At 33.8% G+C, this 15,549-nt stretch overlaps 1 protein-coding gene across 12 annotated transcripts in view; it reads left to right on the top strand.

Moving 5' to 3' along the window:
- Window positions 1-15,549, top strand: part of Prpf40a (pre-mRNA processing factor 40 homolog A) — a 48,913-nt gene that overhangs the window by 22,931 nt on the left and 10,433 nt on the right. For 6 of the 12 annotated variants that reach the window (XM_036183243.1, XM_036183245.1, XM_036183248.1 and 3 more), the window contains 10 exons: window positions 5,994-6,104; window positions 7,312-7,432; window positions 7,670-7,723; window positions 9,066-9,090; window positions 10,025-10,387; window positions 12,252-12,360; window positions 12,812-12,876; window positions 13,209-13,373; window positions 13,850-13,958; window positions 14,606-14,756. In XM_036183243.1, the coding sequence (XP_036039136.1) occupies window positions 5,994-6,104; window positions 7,312-7,432; window positions 7,670-7,723; window positions 9,066-9,090; window positions 10,025-10,387; window positions 12,252-12,360; window positions 12,812-12,876; window positions 13,209-13,373; window positions 13,850-13,958; window positions 14,606-14,756 (1,273 nt within the window). The remainder of the gene's footprint in view (window positions 1-5,993; window positions 6,105-7,311; window positions 7,433-7,669; window positions 7,724-9,065; window positions 9,091-10,024; window positions 10,388-12,251; window positions 12,361-12,811; window positions 12,877-13,208; window positions 13,374-13,849; window positions 13,959-14,605; window positions 14,757-15,549) is intronic. The other 6 variants (XM_036183246.1, XM_036183247.1, XM_036183250.1 and 3 more) reach the window with 1 other exon arrangement.

The raw sequence follows: 15,549 nt of genomic DNA, 5'->3' as shown, positions 1-15,549 counted from the left end.
ATCTGATAGAACAAAAGGAATACTGGTCTCTATATCTGTGTGATGCATGTTTGAGTATGTTGAGACTTGGTCTGTGTTCTGTGACATAATTGGTTTTGGAGAAGTTTCTATGTACGTCTGAGAAAACTAGTATTTCCCAACCTCTTGATTGGAATATTCTATATGTGTCTGTTAAGTCAAGTTTATTCATAATATATTTTAGCTGTGGGGTTTCATTATTTGTTCTTAGTTTAGAAGACTTATCTAAATATGGGAGTGTAGTATTAAAGTCCCCTAGTATTGTCAGGACTTATGTTACCTTTTATATCTTTCCGTATTTGTTTCATGGTATTAGGCTCTACTTCAGTATTTGGTCTATAAATGTGTTTTGGTTTTGGTTTTGGTTTTTTGTTTGTTTGTTTTTTTCCGAGACAGGGTTTCTCTGTGTAGTTTTGGTGCCTGTCCTGGGTCTCACCCTGTATTCTAGGCCAGCCTCAAACTCTGCCTCCTGGGTGCTGGGATTAAAGGTGTGCGCCAGTGCCACCCTTTTCCTTTTTTGATATCTTTGCTAGCTAAAACAAGTGGCCCATCCCAAACACAGACTACAATAACTAAAGAATAGAGAAGAAATTAATGAAAAGGAAATTAAAAGAAAAATACACAAAATTGAGGAAACAAAGCTTCATCTTTGAAAAAGTTACTAAGATTAACTAACCGCTAGCCAGTCTGACAAAAAGAATGGAGCCCAGTGTGGTGGCAGAGACAGGAGGATCTCTGACTTTGAGGCCAGCCTGGTCTACATATCGAAGAGCTCTAGGACAGCTAGGGCTACCCTAAAAGAGACCGACTCAAACAACAACAAAAAAAAGGAGGAGGAGGAGGAAGAAGGCACAATTTTAAAAACAACACTATAAGAGATTACTGTGAATGAATACTCTGAAAAACGGGATTAACTCGGGAGAAACAGAACAATTTCAAAATCTGTATCACCTACTAAAATTAAATTCCGAAGGTGTAATTAACTTAAACCAACCCATTACAAGCAATGAGATTGAAGCTGTGATGAAGTCTCCCCTTGAAGAAAAGCCTAGGTGGGACCAGACTGATTAACTGTTGAATTCTATCAAACTGGCGAGGAAGATCTCGTTCTTGTTCTTAATTTGTTCTGTAAGGTAAAAAAATGAAGAAGGAACACTCCATAGAAATTCATTCCATGAAGTCTGTATTATTTTGATAACAAAACCAGGTAAAAACAAAAGAATGAAAAAAACCTGCAGTTTCTTTGAACAGAGATTCAGAAATGCCTCTTAATTGGAAAATGAATTCAAGAACACATTCAGAAGATCATCCATTATGAACAAAAAAGGCAAGGTTGGCTCAACATTGCATAAAGTGTAATATAATATACCATATAAGTCAACTTAAAGACAGACATGATCATTACAATTAACACAGACAAGGCATTGGTAAAGTTTCAACAAACCAATAGGCAATGTTATACTAAATGGAGACAAACTGAGTATTTCCTTTAAGTCAGGAACAAGACAAGGATACCCACTCTCCCCTTTCTTATTTGATACAGTGCTCCAGGTCTTAGCTGTTTCAACTAGACAAGAGAAAGACATAAAGGTGATTAAAAATAAGAAAGGAAGAATTCAACTATCCTCGTTCCCTTTACTTAGAAGACCCCATAGAGACTACTAGAAAACTTTGAAGCTAATAAACGCAGTAAAATTGCAGGTTCCAGTAATAGTCTGGTAGAACTACACAGTGAGTCTGACTACATCTTCAGTCTCATTGCTTGTAATAGGTTGGTTTAAAAATAATAGCCTTCTGTTATACCAGCAATGTATTCTTGGAAGAAAGAAAGAAAGTAGGAAAAATACTCATTAAAAATAACTCTAAGGAAATAAATATTAGAATACAATGATAATTTCAAGATGAAAAAGGAAAAAGTACAAAAATTCATACTTTACCCAGTCGAAATGGCTATTATTAATAAGTGATGGTGTTGGAGAGTGTTGAACTTGAGTGTTGATGGCAGTGCATATTAAGTCAACTGAGTAAGATCAGCTTGAAGATTGCTCAAAAATTAAAAAATAGGGGCTAGAGCAGTTAAGACATTCTCCTGGAGGACCCAGCTTTTATTCTCAGCACTCATGGCAGGTTTTCAACCATCTGTATCCCCAATTCCAGGTGCTGCTATGTCCATTTTTAGCCACTGAGAACAAGGCACACATGTAGCACACAGTTAAATTAAATACAGACAAAACACCCATATACATAAAATAGAGCGAAATGACCTAGCTGTTTCACTCATGTTAATACACCCAGAGAACTCCATATCTTACAATAAAGATAACTGCACCACTGTGTTTATTGCTGCTCGACTCACTGTAGCAGGGAATGGAGCCAACTTAGTTGTCTGTTAGCAGATAAATAAATGCATAATGAAAACCTGTACATGTATGAAATAAAGTATCATTCAGCTCTAAAGAAAATTGGAACCATAAAATGCTTTTAAAAAGTGGATTTAGAATGTATAATAATGAATTGGGATTGCAAAATCTTAGAATAAAACCACGTTCTTTATCTCATACAAACCTAGCCAATAATTTACAAATATATTATTAAAGAATAAGGAAGGACTGAATGCAAGTTAATGGGCCTAAGTTATCAAAGAGGGTAAAAACCAAATTATTTTTCTTAGTTCTGACTTTGACTTGGATTTGTTGGTAAATACATGCATTAAAAAATTGATACTGAGGGGCTGGAAAGATGGCTCAGAGGTTAAGAGCACTGACTGCTCTTCCAGAGTTGAATTTTATTCCCAGCTACCACATGGTGGCTCACAACCATCTATAATGAGATCTAGTGCCCTCTTCTGGCCTTCAGGATATCTGCAGGCAAAACAGTATATACATAATAAATCTTTTTTAAAAAATTGATATTGAAAGTACAAAATCTATTATACAACTTCAGGGCCTGGTTGATTTCAGTGTGCAAGTTCAAAATAAAGCTTTTAAGAAAGAATATATTTCATTATCAAAGTGGTAAATTTCAATCAAGGAAAAACCATCTTTTCTTTTGTACCAACCTAATATTTGGCTTATAAGTCTTGAATCCAAGCATTAGGCATCCATGTTGAAGGTAAATTAGTGTATTGTTTTCTTTTATGTTTTATATTTATATGATTTTTGAATTGGAGCAATACTGGCTTTGTAAGATAAATTTGGAAACATTTGTTTGTGGAATAGTTTTAGGAGTATTGGTATTGGTTCTTTGAAGGCCTGGTGGAATTCAATAGTGAAATCCATCTGGTCAGAGGCTTTCCTTATCGATATATTAGCTTAGTTATAGTCTTTGGTTCTAATATGCTAAATCTTATGCATCTAAAATACATCGATTTATTCCAGATTTTCAAGGTCATTTGAATTTAATTTTCACAATATTCCTTAATGTTCTACTAGATTTCAGTATTATTATATTTCCATTTGGAGTACAATAGGTAAAAGGTGCTGTGACAGTACATTGAGCATTTTAATAATTAATATTGTTTAGCATTTCAGTCATTGGATTCAGGTATTAAAAAGTCATAAAAATTGGAGGCTGTCACATTGCATTATGTTTTTGTGTTTCTTTGTATCTATTACTATGTATCTCTGTTTAGATTTTGTCTTTCCCCTCCTATTTAAAACTAATGTTTCCACACAGTGTATTTTGATCATATTCGTTTCCTTTCCCCATTTCCCCTCTGACCCTACTTCCATATCCACCCAACTTCATGTTCTTTCTTAAACAACCAACAACAATAACAAAAAAAGGCAAACAACACTAATTAAAAAAAAGATACCAAAACAAAACTTCCCTAAAGTGTGACTGTTATACCCAGTGATGCACTACTTTAAGAAAACAGATTTTTTAATCAGGTGTGTTGGCGCATGCCTTTAACCCCAGCCCTCAGGAGGCAGAGGCAGGTGGATCTCTGTGAGTTCAAGGCCAGCCTGATGTACAAAGAAAGTTTGAGGACAGGTAAGGCTCTTACACAGAGAAACCTTGTCGCGAAAAACCGAAAAAGAAAAGGAATTTTTCCCTTTCCTAGCAGGTATCAATTCCATAGAGATTCATGGTTAGGTGTGGTACTTTGTATTCAAGTCCTGTTGTGCTGAGATTTCGCCTCATTTAAACCTGTGCAGATTTTGTATCCTGCCACAGTCTCATGATTAGAAAGTAGGTTATCAAAGAAGATGAAGAATGAAACCACAAAGAATTAGAAATACTTCTTTTCTGCCCATTAACATTGGCATCTTCAGTTCTGAAGGAGGGGAGGACTCCTAGGGTAAGGAGTCTTTTCTTTCCCGCTGCCATAGATACTGTACCCTTGATAGGTATGTGGTCTGAAGGCCAGACCTATCAAGGGTACATTTTCAGTAGCACAGCTTCATTTACTCTGAAAGCTTGCCATTTCGGATTTAGGCACTTTCCCCAAAGAGCTTTGAGGGTGGTGGGCTGGCAGGATCCCACTAGCTAGAGACAATGACCCCCAATTGCCCCTAAATGGAACAAACAATCTGAACACTGTTCCTTCATTTGAGAGGGTGAACAGAGATAACTAGGCATTTTGTCTGTAGATCTGAGTACTGTCAGATGTTACCCAGCAGTAAACTTTTGGGTGAGAGGAAGCTTCTCAAAAACTGATCAAGCCCCTGGACTTAGCAGCAAATCACAAGCAATAGGTTGTGTCTTTGAATGCTAAGAAATAGGCAGTTCACGGGCTCAGAGCGCCCTATCCCCATGGTTATATACAGATGATGAGGTTCACTCTTCACTTATGTTGTGTTTTGTTTTATTTTTAAAGAAATATCACCAGTGTTATTGATGCTCTAGTGGATGATACTGTAACCCAATGGACATGAGCAACTGATAAAAAAGTGGCTTTATTATGAGGAAATTTAAGGACTATTACAACAACTTTGTTTCTCTTTTTATGCAAGCACAAAAATGATGTAGATAAAAGTCAGTTAATTTGTCAGTAAGTTTAAAATACAGTCTCAGGAATTGTGTTTTATTTTGATGTAGTGATATGTGTAGTAGTCTGTTTGAAAAAAAAAAAAAGACTATTGAATTGTTTTGTTGGTCCCTTGATTAGGAGTAGATTTATGTTTAGTTTCACATGGAAATCTCACTTGTTTTGTTTTGAAATACTTGGATTCAGCCCCTCCCCCTTTTCATCTTGCTGGTGTTGTTTGTTTGTTTTTTGTTTGTTTTGCTTTTTTTTTTTTTTTGAGACGGGGTTTCCCTGTGTAGCTTTGCGCCTTTTCTGGAACTTACTTGGTAGACCATGCTGGCCTCGAGATCCGCCTGCCTCTGCCTCCTGAGTACTAGGATTACAGGCATGTGCCACCACCGCCCGGCTGCTGGTGTTTTTTGTAATAAACCATCTTTACTTTCCCTAGTTTTTGTGAAGTGTGTCTTTATAGAGGATCAATTTAGAAAATTGTCTGAATACTTGTTTTTTTGTCAATTAGACTAGAATAATGCATGATTTATACACCTTTACATATCTGTTATATCTATATGTGGTTTATACATTTTGTCTACTGGGATAGGTTTATATTGCTGGAAGGTTGTCTTACACAAAAAAATACAGTGTTATTATTCTTCTGAGAGCAGTCATATGTATAATGATTCTAAGAACAGTCCTAAAACCTTAGTTGATCCACGCTACCTTGTTTTCCAGTTCCTTCTCTACTTCCATTAACAAATTATTTTAGGTGATTTGAACTGTTCAAATACAATCACTTAGCTGGGCTGTGATGGTGCATGCTCCTAGCACTTGGGAGGCAGAGGTAGGCGGATCTTTGTGAGTTCCAAGACATCCAGGGATACACACAGAGAAACCCTTTTTTTAAAAAAGGGAGAAAGAAAGAAAAAGAAAATACAATCATTTTATACTTAAATTTGATGTTTCATATGTTGAATAGTTTATACTATCAGAAATTTTTTTCCTTTAGAAATCAATGTGGACAGAACATAAATCACCCGATGGAAGGACTTATTATTACAATACTGAAACAAAACAGTCTACCTGGGAAAAACCAGATGATCTTAAAACACCTGCTGAGGTAAATATTTGAAGACTAAGAATCAGGACTGTTAAGTAGCTTGGGTATATTCCTTAGAATTTTATATTAAGCTATCCAAAGAGCAGTTCTTATGTGTCACAAGAGTTAGTAGAGATTTTAGGTTTACTATCGTCCTATGTTCAAATGTGTCTTAAGAATAAATTTGAAGGGGATAGCAATTTTCCTCATTGTAGTATGATGTGTGTGATTTTAAAAATCATGTGAATGATTCCAGTTAACTATGGGGTTTGATGTAATGCAATTAAATTGCCTATAAAATACTGTCTTGTCTTACTTAGAGTAGAATATTTTCTCTTCGTAGAAATGCTTCTGAAAAGGTATTTATTTTGTATTATACATTTCACCATTCAAAATAAATAAAATATGAAAAAGTTAAGGTTTAAGCACTAAATTAAGCAAGCAGTATTGCAAATGTAATAGCTGATGTGCTTAGGAAGAGGTGACCTTTTTTTCCACTGAAGAACAATAAGTTTTACCTAGCCAGTGGTATTCCATTTTTAACTTCTTTTAAGTAAAGAACTTTAAGACGGTAGCTGTATTTTTCATTCACTCCCCCTCAAGTCATCTAATATGCACACAGTGTTTGAGAAGGAAGGTTGATAGATAACACTTCTTTCTTTATTTCTCGTTCATAGGCACACATGCTCACACAGATCTTGAGATTTAAAGGCACTTTAAATTGCTCTCCTATACATTAGCTTTATATACTGGTTTTGTCCTATCTTTATTATTTCCTCACCTTCCTCACATACATAATTCATATAAAGTTGTGATAAATTATTGGCTGTGAAATTAAAAATTAGCATGGATGAATTAGATTATACTTTTCCCCAAATTTTCTTTTTGTCTTATTTGCATAAATAGATGAACACTCCATTCATTAATTATGGATGGCAGTTTTTACCTATAATGAAGTGGTAAAGCACATTTTGAGGTAGATCTGCTTGGATTTGAAGCATTCCTAATAAGTATATTACCTTTGACAAGTTACTTTCTCTTCGAATAATATTGGTTAATGGAGAGGAATCTAAATTCTATAGTGTTATAAAGGTTAAATGGTATAGTCAATAATTGACAACTTTGATACTTAGTGTTACACAGGTAGACAATATCTAATGAAAATGGGTGTGGATGGTCAGCAATACTGAATATGTTATTATTTGTTGAACGTTTTCCCCTTCTTCAGCAACTCTTGTCTAAATGCCCGTGGAAAGAGTACAAATCTGATTCTGGGAAGCCTTATTACTATAATTCTCAAACGAAAGAGTCCCGCTGGGCCAAACCAAAGGAACTTGAGGATCTTGAAGGTAAGATGAGAAAACAACTCTACTGGGAAGTTGTTGCCTATATGCCAGTCACCTGGAAACAGTCCCCCCTGAATAGGGCTATTCAAATAAGGCCTTACACTTTAAAAAAAAAAAAAATTGTCTGCACATTTTTAATGATATAACAGTTTTATGGGCTCTTTTATTTTGTTGTTGCTGTAGATCTCAGTTCTATAGATTTTAAATAGACTTTATTTGATTTGATTCCATTGAAACTAGGATACCAGAATACCATTGTTGCTGGAGGTCTTATTACAAAATCAAACCTGCATGGTGAGCTGCTTTGATAATTCATTTTCTGTTATATTTAACATTTAGAGTATGTCACTAATTTTCACTAACCTTGAATGGATAAATCTGCAGTGAAAGACATTAATTCAAAGAATCACTTTTATTTAAGAGTTACATTATAAATGAGCTTGCAGTTTTTAAAGTTGTACTTTGGTATTTGAAATAAACATAAATGTTGAACAAGTTCATATATAAACTTATTCTTCTGAATGTTGGTGCATACATGGGACATGTGATTAAGCTTAATGACGGTGGTAGTTGATCTTTGTATCATTTACTTTTATCATATATTATCAGTATGTATACTTAATACTGATTTCATTTTAGTTAGGAAAAACAGTACTAATATGTTTTTTATCTAAAAGTTCAGGTAAATAAATTTCATTTAAGGAAGATAGTTTTCAATATTGTCAGTTACTTGATATCTTTGAAGATTTAGAAAAGATTATTATCTAGCACAATACTCGGCATAAAATAGCAGACATTGAATAAGAATTGAGTTACTTTATTGTCTTTAAAATACAGTATTTTATCATAAACTTCTAGATTAGCTAAGCAAAAGGTTATGTGAGGGGTTCTTTGCATTTTAGTAGATTTTCATAAATATTTTACTTTAATGAATGATAAGTTTTTTAAATATTTTCATAAACTTAAGCTTATATCATTGCTTACATGGAGCACCTCATTCCCTAGTGATAAGAAATTAAAGATATGTGTCTTACCAGCAAATTTAAAGTTTACCTAAGCTTAGAATGAAAACAAATATTGACTATATTGAGTGCTCAGATCTTTAAAGCTCTATCTAAAATGTCTGAGCATGAACTAATAATAATGTTATCAATAGAATACCAAATTGCTCACTTACAGAGTGCCAAGCTCATTTCTGATATGACTACAAATTGTTGGTTTGCATAGCTGCTTATTTGCTTGTCAGTGCTAGTATGAAAATTGGGCTGGAGTTTCATGAGTTTGATACCAATTTAAATTTTTATCTTTTAAAAAATAGTCTCATTCCTGGAGGCAATACTGTTGTATTCCAAACTTATGAATATTTTCAGAGAGTGATTACAAGGCCAAGCCTTTTGGAAGCACCAGCATTGGAAAAGAGTACTAAACAGTTGGCTGTTGTCAAATGTTTCATTGTTGTAATGAGGCTTTGATGAAACTAAGGCAAACACTTGCTCTTTAAAGTGAGTTTTAAACTGCTTTTCAGATGGTAAATTAAATCTTATGAAATTATGATACTTTCATCTCCTTTTAGAGTCGTCCCCCCCCATGGTTATATTTAAAAACTAGTTGATGACTTTTCTGTTTTCTTTAATAGCTATGATCAAAGCTGAAGAAAGCAGGTAAGCAATTTTAAAATTCAGTAGGGTTTATAAATTTGGCCATTTCCATAGCATTCTTGTTTTAGTTGTCCACTTTTTAAAAAAAAAAACAAAAAAACTATTTAACAGGGTTAAGCTAATGGTTTGATGTCTTTGGAAGGTTTTTACAAGAGGGTGGAATTTAAAAGCAAGTATATTTACTGAAGTGTAGGCTTTGCTAGACAAGTAAGTACATTGGTAAGAAATGCATTGTTCATGAATTAATAACTTTCTCCATTTGAAAATTAGTAGAATGTTATAGCTATATATATCCTCTATTATACTAAATTCCCTTTTTGTAGTCTTGAGAAATAGACCTAAGGTTTTTGCACATTTTAGCACTCAACTAGTGATCTATATACCTCCAGCCTACAAAGCTTTCCTTTAATTATTGAAGTGTAGATTTAAAGTTCTTATGAAAATTTTTATATGTCAAATAAGATGTTATACAAAGTAACAGATTGAGATTTTCTTGAAATAATTGGACATTAGGAAATTAGTCATTTATGTCAGTGTTCATGTATGTTGTACAAGTTTGCTAAATCAAATAATGGTAGAAGCTGGACGCGATAACACATAATTGTAATTCCAGTTCTACTCAAGGAGGCTAAGGCTACAGTATTGCCTGAGTCCTATGAACCTGAGCTCAGCATAGGCAGTATGACAAGATATTCTCTAAAACAAGCATAAAATTAATATTATCTCGTTCTGTGGTCTTTTGGGGTGATTTTCTAGTTTACTGTCAGTGGATTTGTTTAGCCCTTTGATTGTTCTGTTAGTGTTATTTTTAAATTGACTTTATTTAGCTTTACTGTAAAGTATTGAAATGACCAGTTCTCTCTCTCTCTCTCTCCCTTCCCACTTCTATCCATCTTATTCCCTCTTTTCCTCCCTCTTCCTCCCTTTTACTGTATAGCAAGCAAGAAGAATGTACTACAACATCAACAGCCCCAGTTCCTACAACAGAAATTCCTACCACTATGAGCACCATGGCTGCTGCAGAAGCAGCAGCTGCTGTTGTTGCAGCTGCTGCAGCTGCTGCAGCAGCTGCTAATGCCAATACTTCCACCACACCTACTAATACTGTAGGAAGTGTTCCAGTTGCTCCTGAGCCTGAAGTTACTTCCATTGTTCCTACTGTTGTCGATAATGAAAACGCAGTAACTATATCCAATGAAGAACAAGCACAGATTGCTAATACCACAGCCATTCAAGATTTAAGTGGTGACATTTCCAGTAACACTGGAGAGGAACCATCTAAACAAGAAACTGTTACCGAGTAAGTTTAGTAACTCAGACTTCTGAAAGTCACTGCCTGACTTAAACTATAAGAACTTGTGAACTCCAAATCAAGGCAAAAAGGAAAAACAATCAGCAGTTTACATACTTGCAGTATTTTAAATAAAGGCTCGATGTGGTTTACTCTGTAGTGGGGTGTGTCTGTGTTTCTTCTCTGTTGTATGTGCTCAGGCAGCACTGCCAAAAGTAGTGTAGATCGCTGTCCAACACAGATGAGTTTGAGAAGGTGAGAAGCTCCACCAAATAAGAGGAGAACTAAACTGGATTTCACTCCTTTTGGTTATTGGTGTGTTTGGTTTTCAGCTTATTGTAAATAAATTGAAAAATGCGAACAGCTTTGTTGAAAAATGCCTCAGATAAGAAAGAGAAGGCACTTTATAGAGGAGCCACAAAAAGAAACTCACTTAGAATAATTGCAAAACTGGCTTTTTTCTACCATATGAGCCAAGATACACAAAAAAGGTACAAATGGACGAATAATCTGACCAAACACTCTTGTCCAGCTACTATTTAGTTCTGCTGCCTCCATCTCTCTTCTCCTACTGTTAGTGCTCCTTCTCCCTTGTTAATTTCACAATAGCTGTGTAATGATTGAATATTGAGATGTTTAGAAAGAAATGACATGGTACATTTGGAGGCAATTAAGAGTAAAGGTCTCATTTTTCTTTTACTCTTCTAACATTGGCTGTGCATATAGTTAAGCATTTGTGTGGATGTGTGTATATATATATATATCAGAGATACTTTCTGTATCCATAAAAGTCAAATGATGGTATCATATGATGGAAGCTTTGAGAATATCATTCTACATTTGTGCTTGAACTTTTTGAACACCAAAATACTGAGATGCTCTAAATACCTTATGTAACATGGTATGATAGTTACATGTAATTTGTGAAAATCCTCATATATATTTCAGTCTTAATGCATAATCCAATGTATGTTACGTAATCAAATCACTTCACAAATAATGATAGATCTCTGTATTCATCACAGATATGTTTTATATGATTATTTTCACTTTTATTAATGTGAAAGGTTAATTTACTTTTCATAGTTTTAAAGTTTTTTTCCCCTTAAAAGCATTCTAGCATAGTTCATGAGTTATAATTTTAATTAGGTTCTATGTAAGGATACTTAAAGAATGATATATATTATATACATACTGCATTCTTGTCTCAGTATCTATTGTAGTGTCATTTCCATCTTTTGAACTACATTTTTTCAATTCAGTGGACCCCAAACAAGTAGTTGATAAATCTAGATTATATTGATTCTTTTTGAAATCAGAATTTAGCAGTCTTTTCCAAAACATGTCAAATAATATTTATTTGAGGTCTTCTGGTTCAAACAGTGACTTGGTACTCATGCCATAGTACAAAATCAGCCAAAAAGGACATATGGAATTAGCTAATTGCTGTATTCTATTAATACTATGTTTATAAAATTAACTAAGCTGGATTTTGTTAATTGATCACTTAGATTGTTTTGTACATCCTTTTTAGCTTTTTATGTACACATTCAAAAATAACAGGTTTATTAGAGCACTAATGTGAAACATCTTAATACTTACAAGTCATTTATTAACTTGTAGACTAGTGACACAAGTCAACTTAGTGCAGTTTGTGTTATGTTTTGACCTTTATACGGGGTCTTAAAATTGACACTGCAGAAAATCTGTAACTTTATGGCCTGTCTTCAGATAGTCATGTTTTTAGGGTTTATATAAGAAACTTTCTCAGAAAATTGTCAAGTTTTAGGTCAGCATCAGACAATTAAATGATTTTGTAAGCGGAAAATAGTCACTGAAATTATGAATAGCATGTTTAAATTTCTTTCTCTAGTTTTACTCCTAAAAAAGAAGAGGAAGAGAGCCAACCAGCAAAAAAAACATACACTTGGAATACAAAGGAGGAGGCAAAGCAAGCATTTAAAGAATTATTGAAAGAAAAGGTATTACAGATTTTTTAAGTAACATGTAATAATTTCCTAATAAATGCTCACTTTGGTGCCTTTATTTAAAATACTAATTTCTTGAACTATTGTAACTGAAAACAGACTAAATTTGTTGTGTTTTTATTGAAGAACGCTTTTGGAAACTCAACAAGGTATTATTTCACAATCATATTTTTGCCTTGATAGATAAAAAAATTTTTTATTTAAATTATTGCTTATCTTTTAGTTGGTGGTCTAATAAAAAATACTGTTTCAATTTTGGTGTGAATTTTCTTTTCAGTAAACAAGTATATATCACAAATTTGCTTCATTCTAAATGGTTTTAGACTATAAAAAAGTCTGCAAAGGGGGGTGCTCGATATTTGCAGTGAGTGTTAAACTTGCTTTCCTATGATACCATTCTCCCTGTTGTGTAAAATTTTAATTTTTTTCTTTAAATAATTTTCAGCGGGTACCTTCGAATGCTTCGTGGGAGCAAGCTATGAAAATGATCATTAATGATCCTCGGTATAGGTAATACAGAGATTTTTTTAAATTAACTTTACATTAATCTTAGGGCATTTAAAGTTATGTAAAACAGTATAACTTTATAATAAGCAGCTGTTCATAGCTATATAATAGCTATTAGCCGAAAATCGAAAAGGCTTGTCCTACAATTTGAGCACCTTGCTCCAAATGAAATTAGAATCATTTAACTCTAGAATTTGCTGTTTAGAATAATTTTATATCTTCAATAAATTACAGAAATTTTCTTAATACACACATCAAACTTTTTTCTAAAGCGCTAACATTTGATTCTCCAGAGTCTTTATGTTTATTTGTGTATGATATTTTCTATTATTTAGTGCTTTAGCAAAGCTGAGTGAAAAAAAGCAGGCTTTTAATGCCTATAAAGTCCAGACTGAGAAAGAGGAAAAAGAAGAAGCAAGATCAAAATACAAAGAAGCTAAGGAATCTTTTCAGCGTTTTCTTGAAAATCATGAGAAAATGACTTCCACAACCAGATACAAGTAAGGTTTTGAATGATGTAGGTATTGTTTCATTCCCAATTGATTGTCATACTTCTTGATAACTCATCCAAAATAGATGGTAATGAAAGCAGCTGTGTAAATGAGGATGTGGCAGTTCTATAAGACAGCCAAAAAATCAGTAACTTACAGACTCTCTTAAGGTATTTATTTGGGAATAAACATAATACAGTAACTGTTACCTGTTCTATAGTCTACAGAAGGTGACTTGGGAAAAGGACTATTTACTTACATTGCAAAACATTACTTAATGTGAATTGCCCTAAGAGAAAGAGGCATTTGCTCTTACGTTAATATTTTATTGACTGTCACAAAGCTTTCCTGAGTAATGCATTTGTGAACTTAAACAGTGGAGGAAGTCATCATTGACTGCCTTTGGAGGAAAAAAAAAGAAACACAATCTAAAATTGTACTGATGGTTTCAGAAAGTAACCCTTGATTGATTTCATAATCACTAGAAAAGCCGAACAAATGTTTGGGGAGATGGAAGTTTGGAATGCTATATCAGAGCGTGATCGTCTTGAAATCTATGAAGATGTTTTGTTCTTCCTTTCAAAAAAAGAAAAGGTACTTTCTAATTACCGGTATTTCAACATTCTAAGATTTTTTTCTTTATTTTAAATGAGTAAGTTATAACTTTAGTTTCTTTGCTTAATTTCTTTAGTGTATGTTGTACATCATATCTATTCATTCATTAGAAGCTGTGTTAAAAGATAAAATGAGTAACTCAAATCTTTTTTCTCCTTATGTCAAACATAGTAATTACTGTTTAAATCATGGTGGTTACTGATTTATTCAGATACTTATTTCTGTTAAATTATTTTGTATCTAGTATTGAAGGATACATAGATAAGTATTACTAAAAGTTAAACATAGTTGATGTCAGTGAAAACTTTGGTATTGACATGTTGAGACTACACAGTATCCTCATAAATTGTGTCTGTATGGCATACTAGTCTGAGAAGGACATGGTTTTAGGAAATGAGGATACAAACAACCCAATTTTTTTGGATTCTGACTTCAAAGAGAGATGAAAAACTGAAGGAAAGGACTGCCACACATTCAGAAAGCATAATAACAAAATACAAGGTGTTGATATTACAGGTAGACACAACATTTGACATTTATCAGCTAGAATATAAAGGAATCTTAACTAATTGTAATTTACATACCCTGTGTGAATGTTAAAAGGGTTATTCAAACGTTTGTTGTAGGAACAAGCAAAGCAGTTACGAAAGAGAAATTGGGAAGCCTTAAAAAACATACTTGACAACATGGCTAATGTCACGTATTCTACGACTTGGTCTGAAGCCCAGCAGTATCTGATGGATAATCCAACGTTTGCAGAGGATGAAGAGTTACAGAGTAAGAACAATGACTACATAAGAAAAATAGTGACAAGTCTTGCCCTTCAGTCACAGAATTATTCTCACTGTTTGTATGAAATTGCTCTTTTTATGTGGTCGCTAGCTCCATTTTACACAAATGAGTTGTATTTCTGAAAAAATACTTTATTTTCAAATGAGTTGTTTCTAATTGAATTTTGATTTAGGGAAAATACTTTTCTAGAGATGTAAGTCACCTTTAACAGATAATTCTTGAAATTTGTAATGAGTCAACTATTTGTAGATCACTGGTGTCTTCTAAACACAAACTCAGCAATGACTGTGACAGCAGTCATGCCTGTGTAAGCCAAAGCCTAGCTTGGGGGTGGGAGTTGGCCTTGAAATCCCATCCTAGAGAGAGCTATAGAGCTTCAGCAACTGGTGTGATGGCTGCTGGAGAAGGGACAGGTTTCTCAAATGTAGCTCCTGATGAACTGACCACCCTCAAGTGGAAGACCATATAGCCAAGAAACTGTTGTTGATGGTTTTAAATAAGTGTGAGGAGGTGGGGACATCAAATATAGCTAGCTGCGTAAATAGGGAATATATCTGTGAAGAGGTGGGGTTGAATATGATCAAATGCACATAAAGCTCTGAGAATTAATTCAATTTTTTATATGTAAAATAATAAAAATCTCTTGGATTAAGCAAAACATTTGCTCTGTTAGCCAGATTATTTTGTCATGTGCATGTGCTCTTTCCTTTGTTCTCTGTAGTATTTGAAGTCTTTCTCAAAACTTGGGTCATTACAAGATAATTGTTTGAATTCAAGT

The sequence above is a fragment of the Onychomys torridus genome, chromosome 4, assembly GCF_903995425.1.
Source record: "Onychomys torridus chromosome 4, mOncTor1.1, whole genome shotgun sequence".
Lineage (NCBI taxonomy): Eukaryota > Metazoa > Chordata > Mammalia > Rodentia > Cricetidae > Onychomys > Onychomys torridus.
The sequence above is the reverse complement of the archived record's forward strand: the minus strand, read 5'-3'. Positions and strand labels throughout refer to the sequence as shown.